General features: G+C 35.5%; 1 protein-coding gene across 8 annotated transcripts in view; it reads right to left on the bottom strand.

Moving 5' to 3' along the window:
* Positions 1 to 21,661, bottom strand: part of LOC139122536 (cGMP-dependent protein kinase 1-like) — a 181,844-nt gene that overhangs the window by 37,205 nt on the left and 122,978 nt on the right. For 7 of the 8 annotated variants that reach the window (XM_070688016.1, XM_070688015.1, XM_070688017.1 and 4 more), the window contains one exon: positions 20,553 to 21,379. In XM_070688016.1, the coding sequence (XP_070544117.1) occupies positions 20,553 to 21,064 (512 nt within the window). In that variant the 5' untranslated portion in view covers positions 21,065 to 21,379. Of the gene's footprint in view, positions 1 to 20,552; positions 21,380 to 21,661 lie in introns of those variants that run through there. The other variant, XM_070688020.1, reaches the window with a different exon arrangement.

The following is a 21,661-nucleotide window of genomic DNA, read 5'->3' as shown; positions in this document are numbered from 1 at the left end:
TCTCATTGTATCCATCATCAAATAGACAGAAGCTGAATTAAAGGATGAAGAACCAATACTGCTTTGAGGTACAAGATGTACCTATTTATCCTGGGTAAGGTAGATGCGATGAAAAGTAAAAGTGCTTTGTATACATGTACACAACAACCACATTTCATGCTTTGGTGTTTATATTTCATCATCCTACCAAAGTGTTAACTGTGTCTAATACCCTGGTCACTTACATCCATGTCTGGACACTGATGGCTGATTTGTCAGAATCTGTACATGAATTTGCTCACATCTTTGGACTATATTTAATTAACGGTGGAATGCACCTTGGACAGTGGGACTACTGTTCCTTGAAATCAGTCATTAGAGAATATCTGCTAGTCCATCGTTGTTCCTGCCTTACAGCTAATTTCTGATGTTTTTGACTAACTTGAAAAAGTCACGGAAAGCACTCTCACATTTCCTCTCATAAAAACGTCCAGGTGACAAGTTAACTATGGCTAAAAGTGAGAAAACGTAAATAGGACTATTACGGCAAATGAGTGGTACTCCTATGAGACAAATTTCTAGAAATTAGTAGTCCTATAGCACTATATAACTGTCATTATTATTTTCAAACCTTGATGTATGTATAAAACTCAAAACTTTTTAAGCTGATAATAGCCTAGCCGATAGCTTTTAATAATTGCTGCCCATTGTATGCACCTGTTGGTAATTACTGGGGATTACCAAACCCAATGATTCAGCCACAGGCTTCCCTACAGCTCCAGCACTAGATGTCTAATTGCTTGGCACATGTGTACTAGCATATCTTCAGGAGCTTAACTTATTTACTGAAGTCTAGCAATTTTCTGATACTTTACCCAGAGTCTTTTATATAAAACTTCTGCTCTCAGAATGCCAAGTGACTGCAGCTGAAGAATGAAAATTTCAATTTTGAGTGATGATTAGTTGATATACTTCAATCTAGAACACCATGATATTAGAGTGTAAAGAGACTTTGCAATATTCATCTAAAAACAACATGTCTTCCATGGAAAGATGAAATCATGCAGTTGGTATCAAGTTTTGGTCATGGCAGGTACGGTGATTTTGCAAATGTTTAGGAATATCATGGTGTATTATATGGTGCGACAATTCTCATACTATTTTTGCTGTCTTCATCGGGGAACGGGCATGGCTATATGATACGGTAATGGCACCCATGTAAAATTTATTGAAGTATCCCTTTAAGGTGGTAATATTTTTACATTTTGATTTTCAAGAATAAGAAGATTGGAAACTTTACTTCCTCAATTCTAAGCTTTAAAATGAGCCTTATAAGCAGTAGATTAGAAGGATATTGTGAAAATTTGAGTCTGAATATCCGTCCTGAGGTGCATTTTACCTTAAACAAAAGACAAGCTATTGCGTGAATAAAAATAGCGTCAATGACACTGTAGCTCCCATCCTGGACTATTTAGTGTTTGTTCTCTGGTCAGATATTTGAACATGTGTGAAAGGGATAAAGTGCAGGAAGTGAAAATACTTAAATGTAATGTACTGCAGACAGTGAAATATGTTTAATGTAATTATTCAGAATATAAAATGGAAAAAATACAGAATTAGATATATCGAATACTGTGATACAACCATTAACTCAACAAGTCATTTACAATGACATAGTCCCCACTTGTAATAGGAGTATTAGTCTTGATGGGGCAGGAAAAGGTCATTAAGAAGTATCACTGGAGTGTATATGTTGATATGTTGAGATCTATTGGCACATAGGTCTATCATAGGTCTATGTCGTTGTTCCCAATTTGAAACACATGAGGCATGTCTAAGTTATGGTTCTAAATCGGGAAAAAAGATCAGACCTCTAGCAGTATTGGCCAGCCAAGAAATACATATGCGCATTATAAATGAGGTACAAGATGTGACATCTTAAGGTCTAATATCCTATCAAAATTGGAGGGTATAGAACTTGTGGTTACTGAGATATGCATATATATGTATAATCAAGGTCAAACGTCATCGAGGTCACATGACATTTTGAAAAAAAAATTATATTGCTAATTAATCCCTATATGCCAAAAAATCAGATCTCTAGCTCTATTCGCTTGCCCAGAATTAGATGTGTACATAATTAATGAGGTAAAGCGTGTGTTGTCATAAGGTCTCCCATCCTACTAAATACAAAGGACATAGCACTTGTGGTTACTTATTTATTGACATAAACATATATTTTAGGTAAAAGGTCATCGAGGTCACATGACATTTGGTCAAAAAATTTCTCTCCTATACTCATCCCTATATACCAAAAATCAGACATCCAGCTCCATTGGCTTGCTCAGAATGAGATATGTGCATAATTATTGAGGTACAGTATGTGGTGTCATAAGGTGTCCAATCATACCAAATATGAAGGGTGTAGCACTTGTGGTTACTGAGTTATGGAAAAATATGTATATTTGAGGTCAAAGGTCACCGAGGTCACATGACATTTTGTCAAAAAAATTGTATTGCTAAGTTATCCCTATATACCAAAAATCAGACCTCCAGCTCTATTGGCTCGCTCAAAATTAGATATGTGCATAATAAATGAGGTACAATATGTGGCGTCATAAGTGTTCCCATCATACCATACATGAAGGGTGTAGCACTTGTGGTTAGTGAGTTATGGACAAATATGTATATTTGAGGTCAAAGGTCACCGAGGTCACGTGACATTTTGTCAAAAAAATTGTATTGCTAAGTTATCCCTATATACCAAAAATCAGACCTCTAGCTCTATTGGCTCGCTCAAAATTAGATATGCACATAATTAATGAGGTACAATATGTGGCGCCATAAGGTGTTCCATCATACCATACATGAAGGGTGTAGCACTTGTGGTTACTGAGTTATGGAAAAATATGTATATTTGAGGTCAAAGGTCACCGAGGTCACGTGACATTTTGTCAAAAAAATTGTATTGCTAAGTCATCCCTATATACCAAAAATCAGACCTCTAGCTCTATTGACTTGCTCAAAATTAGATATGCACATAATTAATGAGGTACAATATGTGGCGTCATAAGGTGTCCCATCATACCATATATGAAGGGTGTAGCACTTGTGGTTACTGAGTTATGGACAAATATGTATATTTGAGGTCAAAGGTCACCAAGGTCACGTGACATTTTGTCAAAAAAATTGTATTGCTAAGTTATCCCTATATACCAAAAATCAAACCTCTAGCTCTATTGGCTCGCTCAAAATTAGATATGTGCATAATAATGAAGTACAATATGTGGCGTCATAAGGTGTCCCATCATACCATATATGAAGGGTGTAGCACTTGTGGTTACGGAGTTATGAACAAATATGTATATTTGAGGTCAAAGGTCACAGAGGTCACGTGACATTTTGTCAAAAAAATTGTATTGCTAAGTTATCCCTACCAAAAATCAGACCTCTAGTTCTATTGGCTCGCTCAAAATTAGATATGCACATAATTAATGAGGTACAATATGTGGCGTCATAAGGTGTCCCATCATACCATACATGAAGGGTGTAGCACTTGTGGTTACTGAGTTATGGAAAAATATGTTTATTTGAGGTGAAAGGTCACCGAGGTCATGTGACATTTTGTCAAAAAAATTGTATTGCTAAGTTATCCCTATATACCAAAAATCAGACCTCTTGCTCTATTGGCTCGCTCAAAATTAGATATGCACATAATTAATGAGGTACAATATGTGGCGTCATAAGGTGTCCCATCATACCATATATGAAGGGTGGTAGCACTTGTGGTTACTGAGTTATGGACAAATATGTATATTTGAGATCAAAGGTCATCAAGGTCACATGACATTTTGTCAAAATATCCGAGATATCTGCGTGAACGGATGGACTCACGGATGGACGAACAGACGGACATGACCCAATCTATAAGCCCACTGGACTTCATCCGTGGGGACTAAAAATTGTGTCACTACATCCTTTTTGCAATATGAATACGATGAGAAACTAAATTTTTATTTTTCGTGGCCTTATACATGGGAGTCTATGGAGATCTGCCTTATACATGGGAGTCTATGGACGTGTAAACTAAAAATATGCAAATTTCACCACGATTTGCCCACATTTGGGAAAGGTCACTCCTATGCACTTCCATACCAAGTTTCAAATCAATCAGACTTGTGGTTTCAGAGAAGAAGATTTTTTGACCAAAAATGGGAGAAAATTACAAAAAAATTCATGAAAAATAGCAAGTCCAAGATACTGACCCAAGATGTGCACAATCATTTCATGTCAGCCCAAAGTACTTACATGCTAATTTTTCATGTAATCTGCTCAGTGGTTATTGAGTTTTTTCAATTTTGACTGTTTTTACATTTTTTCACTTAATTTGCATATTTTTGGCAATGACAACTTCATTTGAACAAAATCTCATCTACAGCCCATCATCCATGTACACACCAAATATCAAGATGAAATGTACAGCAGTTTTGGAGTTTTTGATGTTGACGGACAGACATACAGACACACAGACATACAGACATACAGACACACAGACATACAGACATACAGACATACATACATACAGACATTTCCCTAGCCTATAAAATAGCTTCCATTGCCATATATGCATATGGCTATGGGAGCTAAAAATTTGACACTGTCTCCTAGATGTAGTTGTTAATGTTTCCACAATCTCATTTATTGGCGATAATTCATGTGTACGGGTGAGAATGGGCCAAAACAGGTCAGCATAGACAGATGAATTGTTGAATTAACACTATAGAAACGTTAAGGTACATATTTTCATGAATTGGCATTGAAGTAGAGCTATTATAGTTTGTTACACTCCAGTGGTTATTTGTTGAGAGTGACATGAAAGCAATTATCTTAAAATTAAAGTGAATTCAATGAAGTGTAGCTTACTGTGTTGATTCCTGATAATGTCACAGTTTTCTCATTAGTATGCAAAAAAAAATATTTGTCTGAAAATTTTGAAATCAAAATATCTAAATTTACAGTCATTCACAGCTGTGTTGATATAAATTCCTGTAGATTGGAAAGATAAAGTTGCAATGTGTTCCACAGGCAATCATAATAATCTCTTTTACAAATTTTAAAACTCTCCAAGATTCTTCACATCCAAAGAAATAATGTTCAATTGTGTCTGTACTCGTACAGCTGTCACATAAAGCATTTCAATGCATGTTATCGTATTTGGTAATAAACCTACAACGGTGATCAATGGCATTGGCGGTGTACCATTGAACAATCATAACTTTTGCAAAATGCAAAAAAGATAAAGACAGGGATATTATGGCATGTATAAGTGCCTTAGTTAGCCTTATACATATTCCTGTTTTACAATCATGCAGTCTCTGATTAGAAAATCTAAACTGTTAAAGAAGTTACACTACTGTTTACACATTCAGCTTGCTGAAAAGTTTCCAACAGTCATGTTGTCATTAACAGGTAGCCAGAGAAACTTATTTACTTCAATCTAGCCAGAGAAACGCAGGACTGCACAGAAGTTATGCTCCTTTATGGTTGAGAAGGTTTTTAAGGAGAGAACAGAGACCATCTAAAAATAGTAAATTAGTCTGGGATTTGGCTGAAGACCAAAATGCTGTTCTTACCAGATTTTTTCACGAATCAACAAAATCTGAGAGTGAATTTTTCCCTTATTAAGAAAAATACAAGTACAACTGACCACAATGATTTTAACAATACACAATGATACTTGTAAAAATATACTTCTCTGCATTCATATCACAAAGGGTTCATGTACTGTAAAACACTTCAATTAGCTGCATGCTGTTTACGTTTTTGGATATTCACCAAAATCAGCAGGTTTTTAATTTAGTTAAAAGACATCGTTACCATAGTAAACATAGAGATGAGTTTAATTAAGCGGCATCATAAATTGACAGAAATTAGCTAAAGTTGCTTGAAAAGGATGCGAGACTAAAAATACACGTTTAACTGTACAGTACTTACTTCTCTTCTGAGAACTCTGTCCGTTTATAAGTATGTGTTTGTCATCAAAACTCAAATATGCATTACAACAACGAGACTTCAGCAGTTGCTACCGAAATGTTACTAATCAAGAATAACACACTGTATTCTCCATGTCATCATACAGAGACATGTGTAGGCTGGGAAACCTTTGACAGTTGACTGGCTTGGACTGAGGTGAAAGATGATAGATCGCCCACATGCTTTGCTGTCAGTGGTAATTCTAACACTCTAGCAAATCTAGGAGGATGGTCTGTGTGTCTCTCTCATACAATTGCTCTGTAATTACCATACAAAGCAATTCAAAAAATCTGGACGGCCACCGTGATTTCAACTCACAGCAAAACATTGCATTTCTTCCTTAATTCCTGACAGTACAATATGAAAACTGATTGACTATGATGAGCAAAGCCACGGTCAATTTAGTCTCGATGGCCAATTGTCCAAAAAGGTCACCAGAATGAAGCTTCAAAGCATTGCAAAGTAGTGACCACTACAAATCTCAACACCTTTATTATGTAAACATCAGATACAAATAAAATAATTAAACAAAAAAATAAGTAAACTAACTATGATATATGACAATTTTGAAACCAAATGATGGAAAGATTATTCAGTATATATTAAGCATTTTTTATAGCAGAGTCAATCACTGAATTATCTATGATTTTGTTTTTAATTTCATGACATGTTTTATGGTTAAGAGTTAACATAAGGTTACGCTTGATGACAATAACATTCTTTAGAGAAACTCTGCAGGTTACCCCAGCAACAAAGCATCGACAGTTGATTACCAGGGTCAAAGGTCACAGCAATACTATCAATGTGTATATCAAGCATTATTGCAAAGCATTGGTTTTATGTTTCCCGTTTCTTTCAAATAAACATTTTATCTCAAACTTTACTACTGGCATGTGTGTCCTGACTGTGTGTCTTGCAATTTAAAACGTTACCTCGGCAGCTATTATTAAATATTTCATTAAATTTTGACAAAAGTTGATGCTGCCCTGCTTTTAATATCAAGTGTTGATATAAGATAAACTGGTGGATCTCAAACAAACAAATGTCTTGTTAATCATCCAATTGAGCTATCAATAAGAGAAGATGGTTTGCCAGCGATCCTCTACCTGTTGATATTATGATACTGATAATATCTACTGATGTGCAATGGTTAATTCTACAATGACAGTATCAGAAAAACATTGCCATATGGAACACTGATGTTCAAAGATTTCGCATATTTCATCACTTAAAAGACAAGACATTATTCAGAATGTATTATAAAATCTTTCATGTATATTTTAATGAACTGTTTTTTCTCTTTTTTTTTATCTCTTATAAAGCCTTCACTCTACTGATGCGATGAATTGCCTTACGAAAATTTTCATAACATCAACATCTAAAAACATCCTGGACGCAAAAATTACGTTACAAAACTGCAAGCTGCTGGTTTGCGATTTGTTAATTATTGTTAGCAACTTTTTACAGTTGGTTTATATTGTTTAGGTTTAAAACAGACAGAAAAGCTGACAGAAAAGAGAATAAGTACATGTGAAACACAACAGACCTCATACTTTAAAATAGCTGCCAGATACAAGAGTGTGGTATGTGAGTTTAATAAGTGAAAAAACATAAATTGATTCCTCGGATAAATATTCAACAGGAAATGTTAGCAGTGAGCCTCTGTTAGCAGTCTTTTTTTACAGTGATTACAAGACAAACTGAACGCCATGTCCAAAGTAATCGATTAGAAATTATGCTGATTCTGGTAGTCAATTTATTGAATGCATTCATTCCTGGAAAATCCCTTCTTACCATATTTTTTTTCTTTTGAAGACATCATTACCACTGCAAGAGCTCTCAGACTGTTGTCATGTAAACAGACTTGTTGCCATGGCAATAGGAGATAAGGCACCTTGGCGGCAACAAAGAAGATTCTGCACAAAAGAGGATCTAGCACGTTGCGCATTACATAAGCTGTTGAACAGGGCTGACAACACGGCCGGGAAATGGCAGAAACAGTCACGTATCAACATTGGGATTTAAACATTTGCAAATAACTATGTGAACATACATCTGCCTGGACTGATATAATGAAGCAAGAAAAGCAATTGCTGATGGAATTGTTCAATTTTTGAATCCACTACAATGGACTGCTCCTGTCCTATCAGTGTTAAATTACATCATCGAAAAGCATGCTCCACATGATACATGTATCGTGGCTTTTAGTTAAAACAAGGAATATTTCTCAAAATTAAAAACAATGTTTTACGGAGCAATTAAAAATTTTAAGGACATATGGTACATTTTTTAGAGGAAAACACTTTCCTAAACTTGATATTTGATTATCTTTCATTATGGTAGCACCTGTTTTGAAACTGAAAGATTTCAACTTTTTCTCAAACTTTTCTCTTTCAAAATTAAGAATACAAAAGCAGGGGTCACAATGCAAATTTTGGTACAAGAGAAATAAACTACCTTAAATTTACTTAGTTTGAAATCAAAATGGCTGCCATTCCTGTGTTAACTCTATGGAAAAAAAATTAAATTTTGATTTTCACAAAAATAAGATCATTAAAACTTTATTTACTCAAACAGCTTCAAAATGAGTCTGACAATTATTAGTTCAGAAAAATATTGAAAAATTTGGGTCTAAATATATCAGTCCTAAAAACACATTTTACCTTAAAGGGTGGCAGTTCACTCCTGCAATCTGATATGTGTTTATTCTCAGCTCTTACCCGTAACTCTTACCCTGTTTACACATATAAACCAAAGATTTACACACTTCAGTGCAGTCTGTCATTTACAAGAAATATCCAGTTTTGAAAACCAATGATATCTGACCATGGACAGCCATGAATGGACATCTAATAACTCTACTTCTAATACTGTGGTGAAAACAGAATTACTAGAACATGTACATGCAACTTTAAACATGAAACAAAAATATTACAATGACATCTGTAGATGGTTTTGCGACATGTAAAATGCCAGAAAAACTGATCAATTTACCAGCCATGTGCTTCTGAATGTAATCCAACCTACTTAGACAAGTATTCATGTAGATGGAATTACTAAGTTAGGTCTACAAAGAGAGTTAAAGGACGTTTTACACCTTTGAAGGAAAAACAACATTCTTGTCAATTTACTTTCATATCAAACATCTGATTTGTCAATCATGTATTTCTAGATAGATGAGTAAGGCCCATGGAATGATTGGCATTCTGTGCCAACTATGTGGAGATTTTGTATACTGTTTATTGACAACAAGGAGAGAAAGTCACTTGTGAACATTTAACTATATTAATATTATCATTAAGTATATTGGGAAATAATTAGACTTTCACGTTTCCTTGAAAATAAGGCATTCTCCATTGCCGAGCTGTTGTTGTGGAATGAACTTGTTTTAAATGCCAACTTGCAGTCTTAAAGGGACAAAGTCGGCCATTTTTCATGAATATTGATAGATACAAGATACTACTTATATTGTTTGACATGTTGAAAGGTACTGAATGAATGGGTGACCTCTTAACAGGTAGCGCTAAGCTGTTGCCATAAAGAGGCACGTGGTTTATGACGATGTGGAATCTTTTTAAACAATATTTGAAATCACAACTTTTTAAGACTTTTTACTGTGCCTATGTTTGCATTATTTACAGGAGCAATGAGACATAGTGTGCTTTTTAGAAATATATATGATTAATATTAACAACCAATCATTGGAAAATATGCATGCACATGCACATTATTTTTTAAACTTATACCAGTAATTGTTTTTCCGCCAAGACGGTAATCATACAACTTAATTGATTGCATCTCACTTCACAATTCAAGTAAATTTGTCAAAAACAATTTCTTGTAGATTAATACACACTTTGCTGTCTGTATTGCACCGTATTGTCAATTTTACAGTCTGTCTACGTGTAGCAGTACACTGTGTGTGTGCAAAACAGAGTCTAAAATTGACAATTTAACAATACCTGCCCTACCATCAATTGTAATCCTACATACAGAAAATTGAATGAATCCAATTCTGAAATCCTGTTGTGGAGTTAATCCTTTTATGGGAGCTATTCATCCAGCATCATAAAGACCCAGCTTTTTCCATCAATCATTTCAGAAATTGACATATGCTGCATCAATGCTTTTCATCGTAATCCCCAAATCCAATATCTTTTACTATCTGAATGCTTTTATTTGCTGAACAATACAAGAGTGGGATATATACCTGTCACATCCTGAAGTACATTATTTGTCATATTTGGAAAATTGACAATGACTGCAAACGGTCAAAGGTCAGTCCAGCAAGATATTCTAAATATTATATAATTTTCCAAGACAATTTTGCTTATTAATTGTTCTTGATAATACAAAAAATTATATTATGCTTTCAGAGTTTGCATTTCACAGAAAATTTGGCAAATATTATAGTCTTTGGAAATGAACTGCTATTTCCAGAGCAAGACTTTCTCAGTATATATAGCTACAGGCTGGAGACAGATTTTTCATTAAAGACTCAAAGACACAGAGAAGCACACGTTCAATGCTGACTCTGGAAAGTCATTTCACAGATAAAATTACACCTACACACATGTTGCTGAAAGAATCACATTTTCAATTTGTGAATTTAAGATTGAATGGAGAAAATGGACCAGAGATGGAATATTACTCCACCGAGAATACAGCTAAGATTGCCTCCTTAAGCTGGAACTTGGCGCCAATTCCCAGTAAACACATGTACATGTAGGTCCACACTCAACACTGACGACGATGAGTATTGGCCAAACCAAGGTGGTGGAAGGGTTGATAGGCAGAACTCAATGTATTATTATATGAACAATTTTTCTAAATCATACATCTTTAATGAGTAATTCACCTTGCGCATTGCTGGAGGTCAATGGTTAGTGACAGAAACTGAAGGATAACAAGTAATACACAGAAATGCTTGTAACATACATTTGCATCTCTCCCTGATTCAAACTTTCAAATCATGGCTTCAAATAAATATGTACAGCACAAATCAGAGACTGTGTCTTTGTGTTAAAGATAGGTACCCTTGCTTAATATAGCAAAAAGTACAGGCTCTATCTGTTCTGGAAAATTGATTGTTACACAGATGCTAAAAAACTGTTGTTAAAATTGTTAAAATTCCATTTCCAAGATCTCTCCATATTTGTTATTTCACTGAACAAGGTCAGGATCCCTTTGAAATCTGTAAGCTGTAAATGGTATATTATCTGCAACAGAAGCTTTAACCACAGTAAGAAACAGTACAGAAACTCCCTATGCTTCTGTGATTCTTATAAAAAATATTCCTTTATCATATGCACGGGTACACCTGACATGGAAACACAACATTTACCACCAATGGAGACATCATTTTTTTGACATATTTTGCAGAATCTTGGCTAAGTCAATTAAAATTACAACAGAAAATATATGCACCATACCCTATAATTATTTCTAATGATTTATAGTGCCTAAAAAGTCACAAGTGCCTCCTATCTGGTAACTTGAAATGTCATGTTTGCTTGGACTATTCCCATGACAACTGCGACCCACTGCTAGAGCTGCTTATTATATCAACCTCAGCAACAAAAAGGTGATGATATGACTCAGATGCAGGCCTAAGAATATATATGTTACTGGGAAGCTTGTGGCATAATTCTGTAGCAGCCGGCGTGATTATATGGATACTGATAATTTTCACTCGTCACTGGCTCATCAACCACACTTCCATAGGTCAGACACCTACCATAATAGCTCTTGAAAAAAACTCTGATTTCTTTCAGCACTTATGATACATGCTTTGTCGCCATGGTTACAGACTTATTTCCATGACAACGGGCAACACAAGTCCCATAGGGCACTTCAAAATTTAAAAAACATGAAATAAACAGCCATTTAAATATAAATAGTACATATTTTTCTTTGCAGTTTAAAAATTTCATGCAGTCTACCTCAGTTCAAACCAATGGCATGACAAATTTACGGTAAATGCTTAGTTAACAACACACTTCAGTTAAATCCTGAAGCTCTCACACTTACACAGATATCATTATTGAATTTTTTCCTTGTACGAGTTCTCTATAAGTCCTTTGTAAATCATAGGATACAAGATGGTAAAGCAAGTGTACACGTACACACTTTCACATTATTTAGATTTCATCTTACCCGATGTCACACACTACCTAACCTGCTCTTTCTTGGGATTCTATTCCTGACACATCTTTTCTATCAACTGTCTTATATCATGCAGGTACATGAACATACAAGTAGCAACTGATTATCAAAGAAACCTAACTTCTTGCATCCTTGCCCTAATTGGCACACATTTGTGCAGTGTAGACAGATATCAAGACTGAATTTTTGAAAAGACTGTGCTGATCTACTGCCTGAGAGGAAGTTGAATACTGAATATTAAAAATTGAATCTTCTGGCATAGAGTTAACATAAAGATAATGACCGCAATTTTGAATTAAAAGTATCAACAACTTTAAGCTAATCTGTTTACCAAAACTGTATGGTGATCCCTAATTTTTATTCCTGATTTTGATAGAAACTGGTTGGAAGTTTCCCTGTAAAAAATTTGAGCAAAAGTTTAAGTCTCTAACTTTCAAGGCACAGACTACCTTAACTCAATTTATTGCACAGAGTTAGACTGAAAAATGAAAAATCAGAGTGCTTAGGAAAATCCAAAATAAAAATCCAAAAGATAAGCATGAAACAGATATTTATCACACATACACACATGCTCACATGCATGTACTAATACAAAGCTCTGAATATACACTTTTGGATAGAAATTTTTGCCGTTTTCCGCAGCCATGCAATGCCACTGCAATCCAACTATTAGTAAGTGCATCTCATCATTTATGCATGATGCAAGCACTGTAGCCATCAACATCTCAAGATCTCAACCTAATACACAAGTCACTGATGTACAAATACAATATTACATTCTGAGTTTACTCTGTCCATACTCTGATAACGTCCAAACACATGTTCTGTAAGGTTAGCAGGTGTAAAAGTGTGATTTATACCAATCGATATTGAAGGTCAATAAAGGTATTAACAATTAAATCCACATATTGTCCGTATACCTGAGCACTTTGGAAAGTGAAACATGATGCTATGATGGAAAACTTGCCAACTGAGAGCTAAAATCAATTAAGCCTTGTGTTGACTTTTAGCAAATGTCACTATCCTGTGTAAAAATCAACAGAACAATTACGTATATACCAATCACATGCAAATTGGGGGTTTTTCAAGACACACTGGGCATGTTATAAAATTATTGCTAGAGGTACTGTTCTGACAAAACGGATGTGCCGGATCCTTTCCCGTATCAATGCATCCATCCCTATGTGTATTGTGCTCAATTTACAATGAAAGGCTGAGGTTTTCCCCAGTGTATGGAATTATTCCATACAAATTCATCCAGAAAAACCACAGGCATCAGCACAACAACAATAGAGCTGGTGTAGCATAGCAGTAACCCACTTTATAACAATTATTTACTTTAAGTAGTCATGCAATCAATTTCTATTGACACCAACAGACAAGATACAGTATTATAAGATAATCCATTACCAAAACATTTTCCTTCACATTGATAATTTTGGGGAAGACAGGCAAGCACAATAGAGATCAGATATAAAACTATGTGTTATAGCCAAATCAAATCTGTGTGACAGTTTCGGACTACGTAAAACGGCAAAATTTCAAGATATCTATAATTCTATTAGTTTTTGAAGTTCTGATAAGATTATAATAATTGTATCTCAGATGGATTATAAATACTCATGCTACAAGTACTTGACATAAAACTAACAATATTGTTTTCATTTCATCAGAAAATGATACCAACAAAATATACACAGCAACTTTTGCTAATACTCAATACTTGTAAATTTGCACTGAAAGGGCCAGTAACTGCAACTTTTTGATAATTTATTTCACAATTTTTGTTTTTTATGTCAATTGCAAATTTTTGTTCTAATACCAAAAGCACGTTGAAAGCATGTTGAAAGATCAAGCCTAGACAACACAGTGTATTGTGTAAAATACACTGGTTTACATTTCAATCCTTGTCTGGACCTTATTAATCAAAACCAATAATGCGGACTGCACATGTACAGGCTGAGTTGACAAGCTGACTACTGTGTATCTCAACAGGCTTTGCCGAGTAGAACAAGAAACTGGCTGACATTTTAAAAAATTGAAAAAAAATCATTAAAAATTCCAGCTACTGGTGTTTTTATACTCCCTCCCATGACGAATGACAATGTTGCCAATTAGCATAACCCATAATATTTTATCTGGGCTTCAGATAAGTCATGGATTTTATGAATCACATTCTAAAAGGATACAAACACAGTTAAACACAGTTAGGATTACAAATTTTACATTTTTAATGTGGAATTGGATAACATTGAAAATGGGGAACAAGGCATATGGAAGTATAGAAGAAAGAATGAGTTCACGATGTATGGAAAAAAAGAGAAACACACAGAAAGGTTGGGAGAAAGGATAGGGTTGAAATTGATGAGGCAAAGAGGAAAGTAGAGGAGTGAGTGGGAGGGGAGAGGGAGATGTGAGAGAAAAGGCAGAGAAAGTAATGGAACAGACAAGCACCTTAAAGCACAAGTTTCAAGTTTCAGAACATCCAATGTGAGATGAATAAAAGTGGAAGGCACATTGGGGACAGATAATTGGAACCCTCAAACTTTTGCAATATTTTTTTGGTGTACCACTTTTTGGGACCATTTTATAGGTTATTGAGCATAAAGAAATATATTTTTGTGGAAATAGACAATTTTAGTTTTCCTTATAGTTAACCCAGGATGGTAACCTTTTTGAATATCAAGTGTTGGTAAATACTGGGTATACTAATAGTTTCTCTAGTACCAAGCTGTGCATGACGCTCTCTGATTTTCATTCTTTTTTTGAAAAAGGAATGGTTTAAATTTCCTTCCGGCAACTTTAAGCAAAATTTGAAGTCTTTCAATTTTAAGGTGCAAATTACCTTATAACACACGATTGAATAAAAAGAAAGTGGGGTGAGAGAGCTAGGAATTAAAGAAAGAGAAAAGCAAGAGTTGTAAGCATTGTAGAAGTAACATTGATATGAAATCTCACTGGCTATGGCAAAGTGGATTCAGTTTTGAGGAACTTCATTTAGCACTCACAAGGTGTACTTCATCACAGCTTGAGGTTATTTGTGCAAATCATTAACACACTGTCAGCTGATTTCCATACAGAATTCAAAGTGAATGGCATTGGAGGATTGCTTCAACACAAATCAAAAGCTGTAATTCAAATTGTAATGAGTTTTTTCTGACAACTATTACTCCCTGGGAAGATTTACGAGAGCAGTTCTGATTTTCCCATTGTTAATGCATGAATGTGATTATTTGAGAAACTCTCGCTTGATGAGATCTTTTGACGTATTACAAGAATAAATGATATCTTCTGTTCAAAAATTTATACTTTTGATTTTCTACTCGGAGACACTTGTAGTAGATGTGTAACTGGAAGTGTTACTCATGAAAGACACAGTTACAAGACTTGTTGCACTCACTCGCTTTGTGAAAATTTTTAGGGGAGGGAGAAAGAAGAACGTGGGGTCGACACTATTACAAGAGCTCTATGGTTGTATCTTTGTGAATATTTGAATCTTTCAAAGGCTGTCTCATCACATGTTATCTGAACATGTTGTATTATGATAGGGTACATCTTTGAAGCTAGGTGAAACAATGTATTTTGCACTACATGTATTTTAGACTCTGAAACTCTTCTTGAGAGCAGTCCTGTCATACAGAGAAAGAATGCTCTACATTTCTACTTGAACTGGGAAAACATTTCACAGGAAAATTATACGAAGTTGACCTGACTACCAGTATGAGAGTTAAGACTGTCTTGGGAAAAAGTTACCATTTTAACCAGCAATAATAATGTGGCTGCGGTTTTACTCTGTAAAAGGTGTGCCATTTTGCTTTGTGCAATTTTTTTGAACCACTTTTCTATCACGGAAAAATATTTTCAGGTCCGGGACTTTGGGTCTGGTTTTTTTCTCCATAATTATTCAGGCAGTAGATTCCCGACTTTGATAAACACAATATGTCACTATTTACCGATGGAAAAAAATTAATTTGTGGACAATTCTCCACTTTTTTCAGTTTGTGAGAACTCATTTTGAAACATTGTTCAAATAACTAAGTTTTCACAATTTTGTTTTTGTGAATGACAAAAATTTAACACCTCTCCCCATTGATTTACCACCTAGAACAAGTATTAGGAGATACGACGCTTTTCTTTGTCAAAACTTTGCCAAATGACCCTGATTTTAAGTCTTGATTGTGAAAGAGAAGACTTTAAGGTTTCCTTGAACACAGTTTTTCACAACAGAGTACAAGTCGCTTGGTCTGCCTGACAATACACAATGATGTACAAATCTATTGAAGCAAGATACGCTCTTCAAGCAGGCAAATCTACAGTTTTTCCTTTGAGCTTTTCATCACTCGTCAAACTATCAATATCTCCTAGAGTAAATCCATAAAATCACAGAACAATAACTTTTTGTTTTTCTAAACAGTCTATGAATTACTTTAACAGAATACATGAGTTTAAGATACCTGTTATTATTAGCAAGCCCAAGGTCAGAAAGGGATTGTCATTGTACATCAATATCTTCATCAGATCATCATTCAAGGGGTCAAAGGTCATTGCCAAAATACATGACTTAATCAGATAATCTTAAAAGCAAAATTTCATGATACAGTTGACAAGACATGATAGCCACTGTGCAGTTTTACTACATAGACACGAGATATCAGTTACTGGGTCACCTTATTTGATAAACCAAAGATTTGGAAAACCAAGTTTTATGCCGTGTGCATTTTCCTTGGTTAACAGAAGCAAGTCTTATTTTATTTGACAATTTCCCCGACAACAGCCTGATAATCAATTTTCATTGCACATAATAAATGTAATGTGAAAGTATAAAAGCTGATACACTGCCAGGCTGTTGAAAATACTTTTTTAATGATCAGAGATGCAGCGACTTCCTGCGTTTTCTCAAAATGTCACTTTCACTGTGTAAAAGTTCAGGAGATAATACTATGTTTTCTCAGATACTCGTAAAAGGCACTATTTCAATTATTGTGCAAGTAGTTTTATAGCTGTCATTACTGCATATACTGTGGTTTATAATTAATTTGATTTCAATAAATTGATGATTGATAGCCTGGGAATCACAAAGTACGCCTCAAGGCTGATATTTACTGAGAACAGAAGAGAGTTCTTTCCTTCATCTAGAATACTCTATGAATAATGATAGTCCCAGTGCAGTAATTACAGAATTGAGAAATAAAATTTCATGCATTTCAAAGTTCATGGTATCATATATGAACAAACATTTCACATAACCTAATCTTGTCGATATGCACTGCAATACATGATCCACGAACAACATGTTTGAAGCGTTGTTGATTTCAATTCTGCAATGGGTAATTGACAACATTTTACGCTGTATGTTCTTCAATACATTGTGCAACATACAGTATAAGATGTTAATATACACTTATTCATTCCGCTCTGAGTCAATGATTACTGTAGATCAACACAGACATGCTCTTTCATGAGGTCTATTTTCAACAAGTGCACAGATCCACCTGTTGCCTTGCTACATCCAAGCTGAGGTCACGGCCTTCAGTCATGTCCCATACATTCAAAGACAAAATGATCAATTGTCTTGGTTAATTATTACAATTTCATGAAGTAATATAAAGGCAAGTACATTGTACAGCTACCACATGCTCCTTCACAAGGTCAAAAGTTTATCACCATAACCACATATTAAAACACACATTCAATTATATTCACTAGATTCTTTGACATCGCCACAGTGACTGCACAGACCATAAAAGCATTGATTCTCCCAATGAAAATTTTATCATATATTTGATAGGCTTTTCAATCATTTTTTTTAAATCAACATTTTATATTCATAGTCCAACCTATTTTTTTTGAGTATACAGTTGTATTTTTGTTTCAATTTCCTAACATAAGCAAAGGTGGTACACAGTAAATACAGTCTTTATTGACAGATCTACTCTGCTGTATTAGCGGCAACACTCTCTGAAGTGTGAGGTACGAATCCAGCTACTTCACAAAGTTTAAGTGACTCTGGTAAAGTCAAGTACACTCAGGATAAACACAAACTGTACAACTGAGTGCTTTCCCAGAAGTACGGATAAACCAAATGATATCCAAGGAAGATATATACAAGCAAATAAAAATAGCCAGTTTCAATGTACACAGGACTGGAATATTTTGAAATTGAATGGTCTTTTACAAATAGCATACATACAAACAGAACATAAAAGTGATACGGTTCCATATCTCTGTAGTAGATTTTATCATTGGGAAAATTTCCAAAGGATGATAAAATGGAAAAACTCCCAACATTCTGAATGAGAAAGCAGTATTATCAATATTCCCGTAAACTCAAAATACAGCAAACTATTCTTCTATAGAAGTCTCTGCATTCCATCTATCATTTAGAATCATTCATCATTTTTCTATCACTTCCTCTCTCTATTATCTTTTAAGGTACTATTAAATATTAAATATGTCAGAAAATTATCATGCTAAGTTAAATGATATCTGCCAAGTAATATTTACATATATATTAGGTTATCATACATTTTTGCATGTAGATATAAATGTTTATATCTATTTAGTGTTCTATGGAATATTTCATTCTCAATATAGCCTGCTGGAACAAATTTTCAGAAATGAAAATGTTTTTTAGCCTTAACGCTGGTTAACGTTGTAGTGCTTATTGCAAATTTTTAACCATTTCTTTCTGAGAAAGCAATCCCTCTATACAGTTACAGAAGAAAGATAAACAGTGGCAATTTTTAATTTGAATATTAGTAAATTTGAACTATTTTCTTAGATCCAAAAACCTGCCTGATGACTCCCGATTTTCATTCTGTGTTTTACAAAAAAAAGGTTTCTCACACAATCCATGTAGTGATCATGTATCTTAATCTCCTTCGGCAAAGTTTGCATAAAAGTTTAAAACTTCAATTCTTGAGCCACCTACAATGTGAGGTGATTAAGTGATAAATTTTACAGAGAGCTAATTGCTACAGCTTTTTCAAAGAAGGCAAGAAAATGAGTGTGTGGTCTATCAATGTGACCACTAACCCTCCCTCTCAAGATGGCCAATGTAAAAAAATCAGATTCTAACTTGTCCGGAGGTACAAACATAAATCAAGCATCCAACATCTCTTTCTTACAAACTGACCTATGACCTGACTTCCACAATCCCCATTCTGAGAGTAGAATAAGCTGTAAATAGATTTTTCTAACCGATATTATCTGGAAGGGGGCATTGTGTACAAAATTGCTATGCTGTTACTATGGTTTCATCTAAAAGCTTTGTCCTTGTACATGCAATGCTGAAGCCACATTTAATATCTGGAGATGCATTCAGCAGCTTGGGGCTTGAGGGAACTCTGCTTGTAGATTACTGGAGCATACAACGCACATGCCATGTACAAAGTACAACAATGTGCTTGTATCGTATTTGATAAAAAATGCAAAATATTCAAAATCAAACAAACATTGAATCGATTTTTTGAGTTCTACTTTGAACGAAAGGAGAGATCTTTCATGTCTCTAAATGGATCGAATATAAGTAAAGGTCTGCTTTTTTGTTCTTGTTGAGAGAGAAAACACGAATTTTACTTGTTCAGGGGAATAATCACCTCTGCCGAGATTGGAGTGACCGTGGCCGAAATCGTGCACTGTCGCTACTACTACAAGTTTTGCCATGGCGGAGGCAGTGGACTTGTTCATACGTCCGTATCAACGTAATTATCGTCGTTAAAATTCACTTCACACCTCGTTTGCAGTTTAAATGTGGGCGTTTACGCAATGGTCCGTGTGACCATGCACTCACTGGGTAGGCAGTGACACTGATGGTGAGAAACGCTGAAACACAAGTAACACGGTGGACATTTCAAGACTTACTGCACAGTATGCGTGTCAAAAGTACAGTACATGTTAACAAAGTTACATTTGACGGTAGCAACAATCACATATATATCATTATATGATAACACGTTCGGATCTGCTGGGATCAGCGTATAGTTTGTTGAAAGGTAACAGTATACCCTCATGTTAGCCTTTATATATAGCTTTAGTGATAAAAATGTCCCCACTTTTACAAGCGCGCCACTCACTATCCAAAGCTGATATTATTGCTCTGGTCTTCAATGAATTCGGAAGGAAGCCTTACACACACGGACACTGTGTACGTCGCCGTGAGTGTTAGAGCACACCGCCATGGTTATTGTGATCGGCTCGCTATATCCAACGGCAACATAATCACAAACAGTACAGCACTGCGACCTCGACACAATATACGCGGAGCTGCTGTTATTGTTAACTTTCTATCGATTCACAATGACAATAGAGGGGTTTGTTGGCTCGATTAAATACACGACATAAGGACAGCGTGTACATGTAAACACTGCACTCACCTGAAATCTTTCGGGTGTCGCTCAAGTTCCGATGCGTTGATACCGATGTTCTGCAATCCGCTCTCGCCCGAGACACCCTGTTTCTTGTTACGGTCTTTACTCGACCCTGCCATTCCGCTCTCCTCGTGAATTGTCGACAGAATATCCGGCATGCCATCTCTATTCCTGTGTGTCGCTTGTAGCACCGATTTCAGCTTGTGCACCTCTTCTTTCAAGCGAGCGATTTCATTATCCCGTTCGTCGATGCTGATACTACGGGCTTTAAGTTCTTGTTGATATTTTTCGATCACGGCATCTTTCTCTTTCATCTCCTTCCGTAATTCCGTGAGTATATTTTTAAGACGATGGGAATCCAGGGGCTCGCCGTCAACCACAACATGATCGGTTTTAGAGGCGCTAGCGCCATTGCCCATCTTGGTTTTGAGCGGCCCCGCTCCAGTGCTTGGCGATTTTGTTTTCGCCGCCGCGGCAGGCTTGCTGGCACTGCTGCTAATTTGCGATTTCTGCGGCATTGATGCTACTTCCGCTTACGTCACAGATGACTTGAATGGAGGAGATCGTGGATGGGCGAATCAACGTACAGCGCCGACTTCTGGCAGAAGTTTCGCTGTAGGGAAAACTTCAACTGGGAGCGGGAGATATCTCTGGCGGCACCCGTGTAACGTCGTATCTGAAAATCGATCACACTACACGTCCGCTTTGGTCTGGAAAATTTACAACCGCGATACCCACTGGAACAATCAATGGAGCGAGGAATGCCGAATTCCTTCCGGCGAAGTGTAGTGACGTCGTTATTCGGGTATTTAACGTTGGTTAAACGACTTCACCTGAAATACAAACGACAGTAATTATGAGTCTGGGAACTTTCAATCCTGCTATAACTCGTATTCGAATCGTTCATGGATATATCACCATACAAATGTTTTGATTATATTTATTATAAAGATTAAATTTAAGGGTTACAAAGAGGTGTAAAATTTGGAAATAGATGGCAACCTTTATGATGATAATATCATCACTACAATCGCCATCATCATCATCATCATCATCATCACCAACGTGATTATCATTGTGGCTAAATGTAAAAACCATATGGATGCGTAAGTGAA

This window comes from Ptychodera flava, chromosome 22 (genome assembly GCF_041260155.1).
Source record: "Ptychodera flava strain L36383 chromosome 22, AS_Pfla_20210202, whole genome shotgun sequence".
In the NCBI taxonomy this organism is placed as follows: Eukaryota; Metazoa; Hemichordata; class Enteropneusta; family Ptychoderidae; genus Ptychodera; species Ptychodera flava.
The sequence above is the reverse complement of the archived record's forward strand: the minus strand, read 5'-3'. Positions and strand labels throughout refer to the sequence as shown.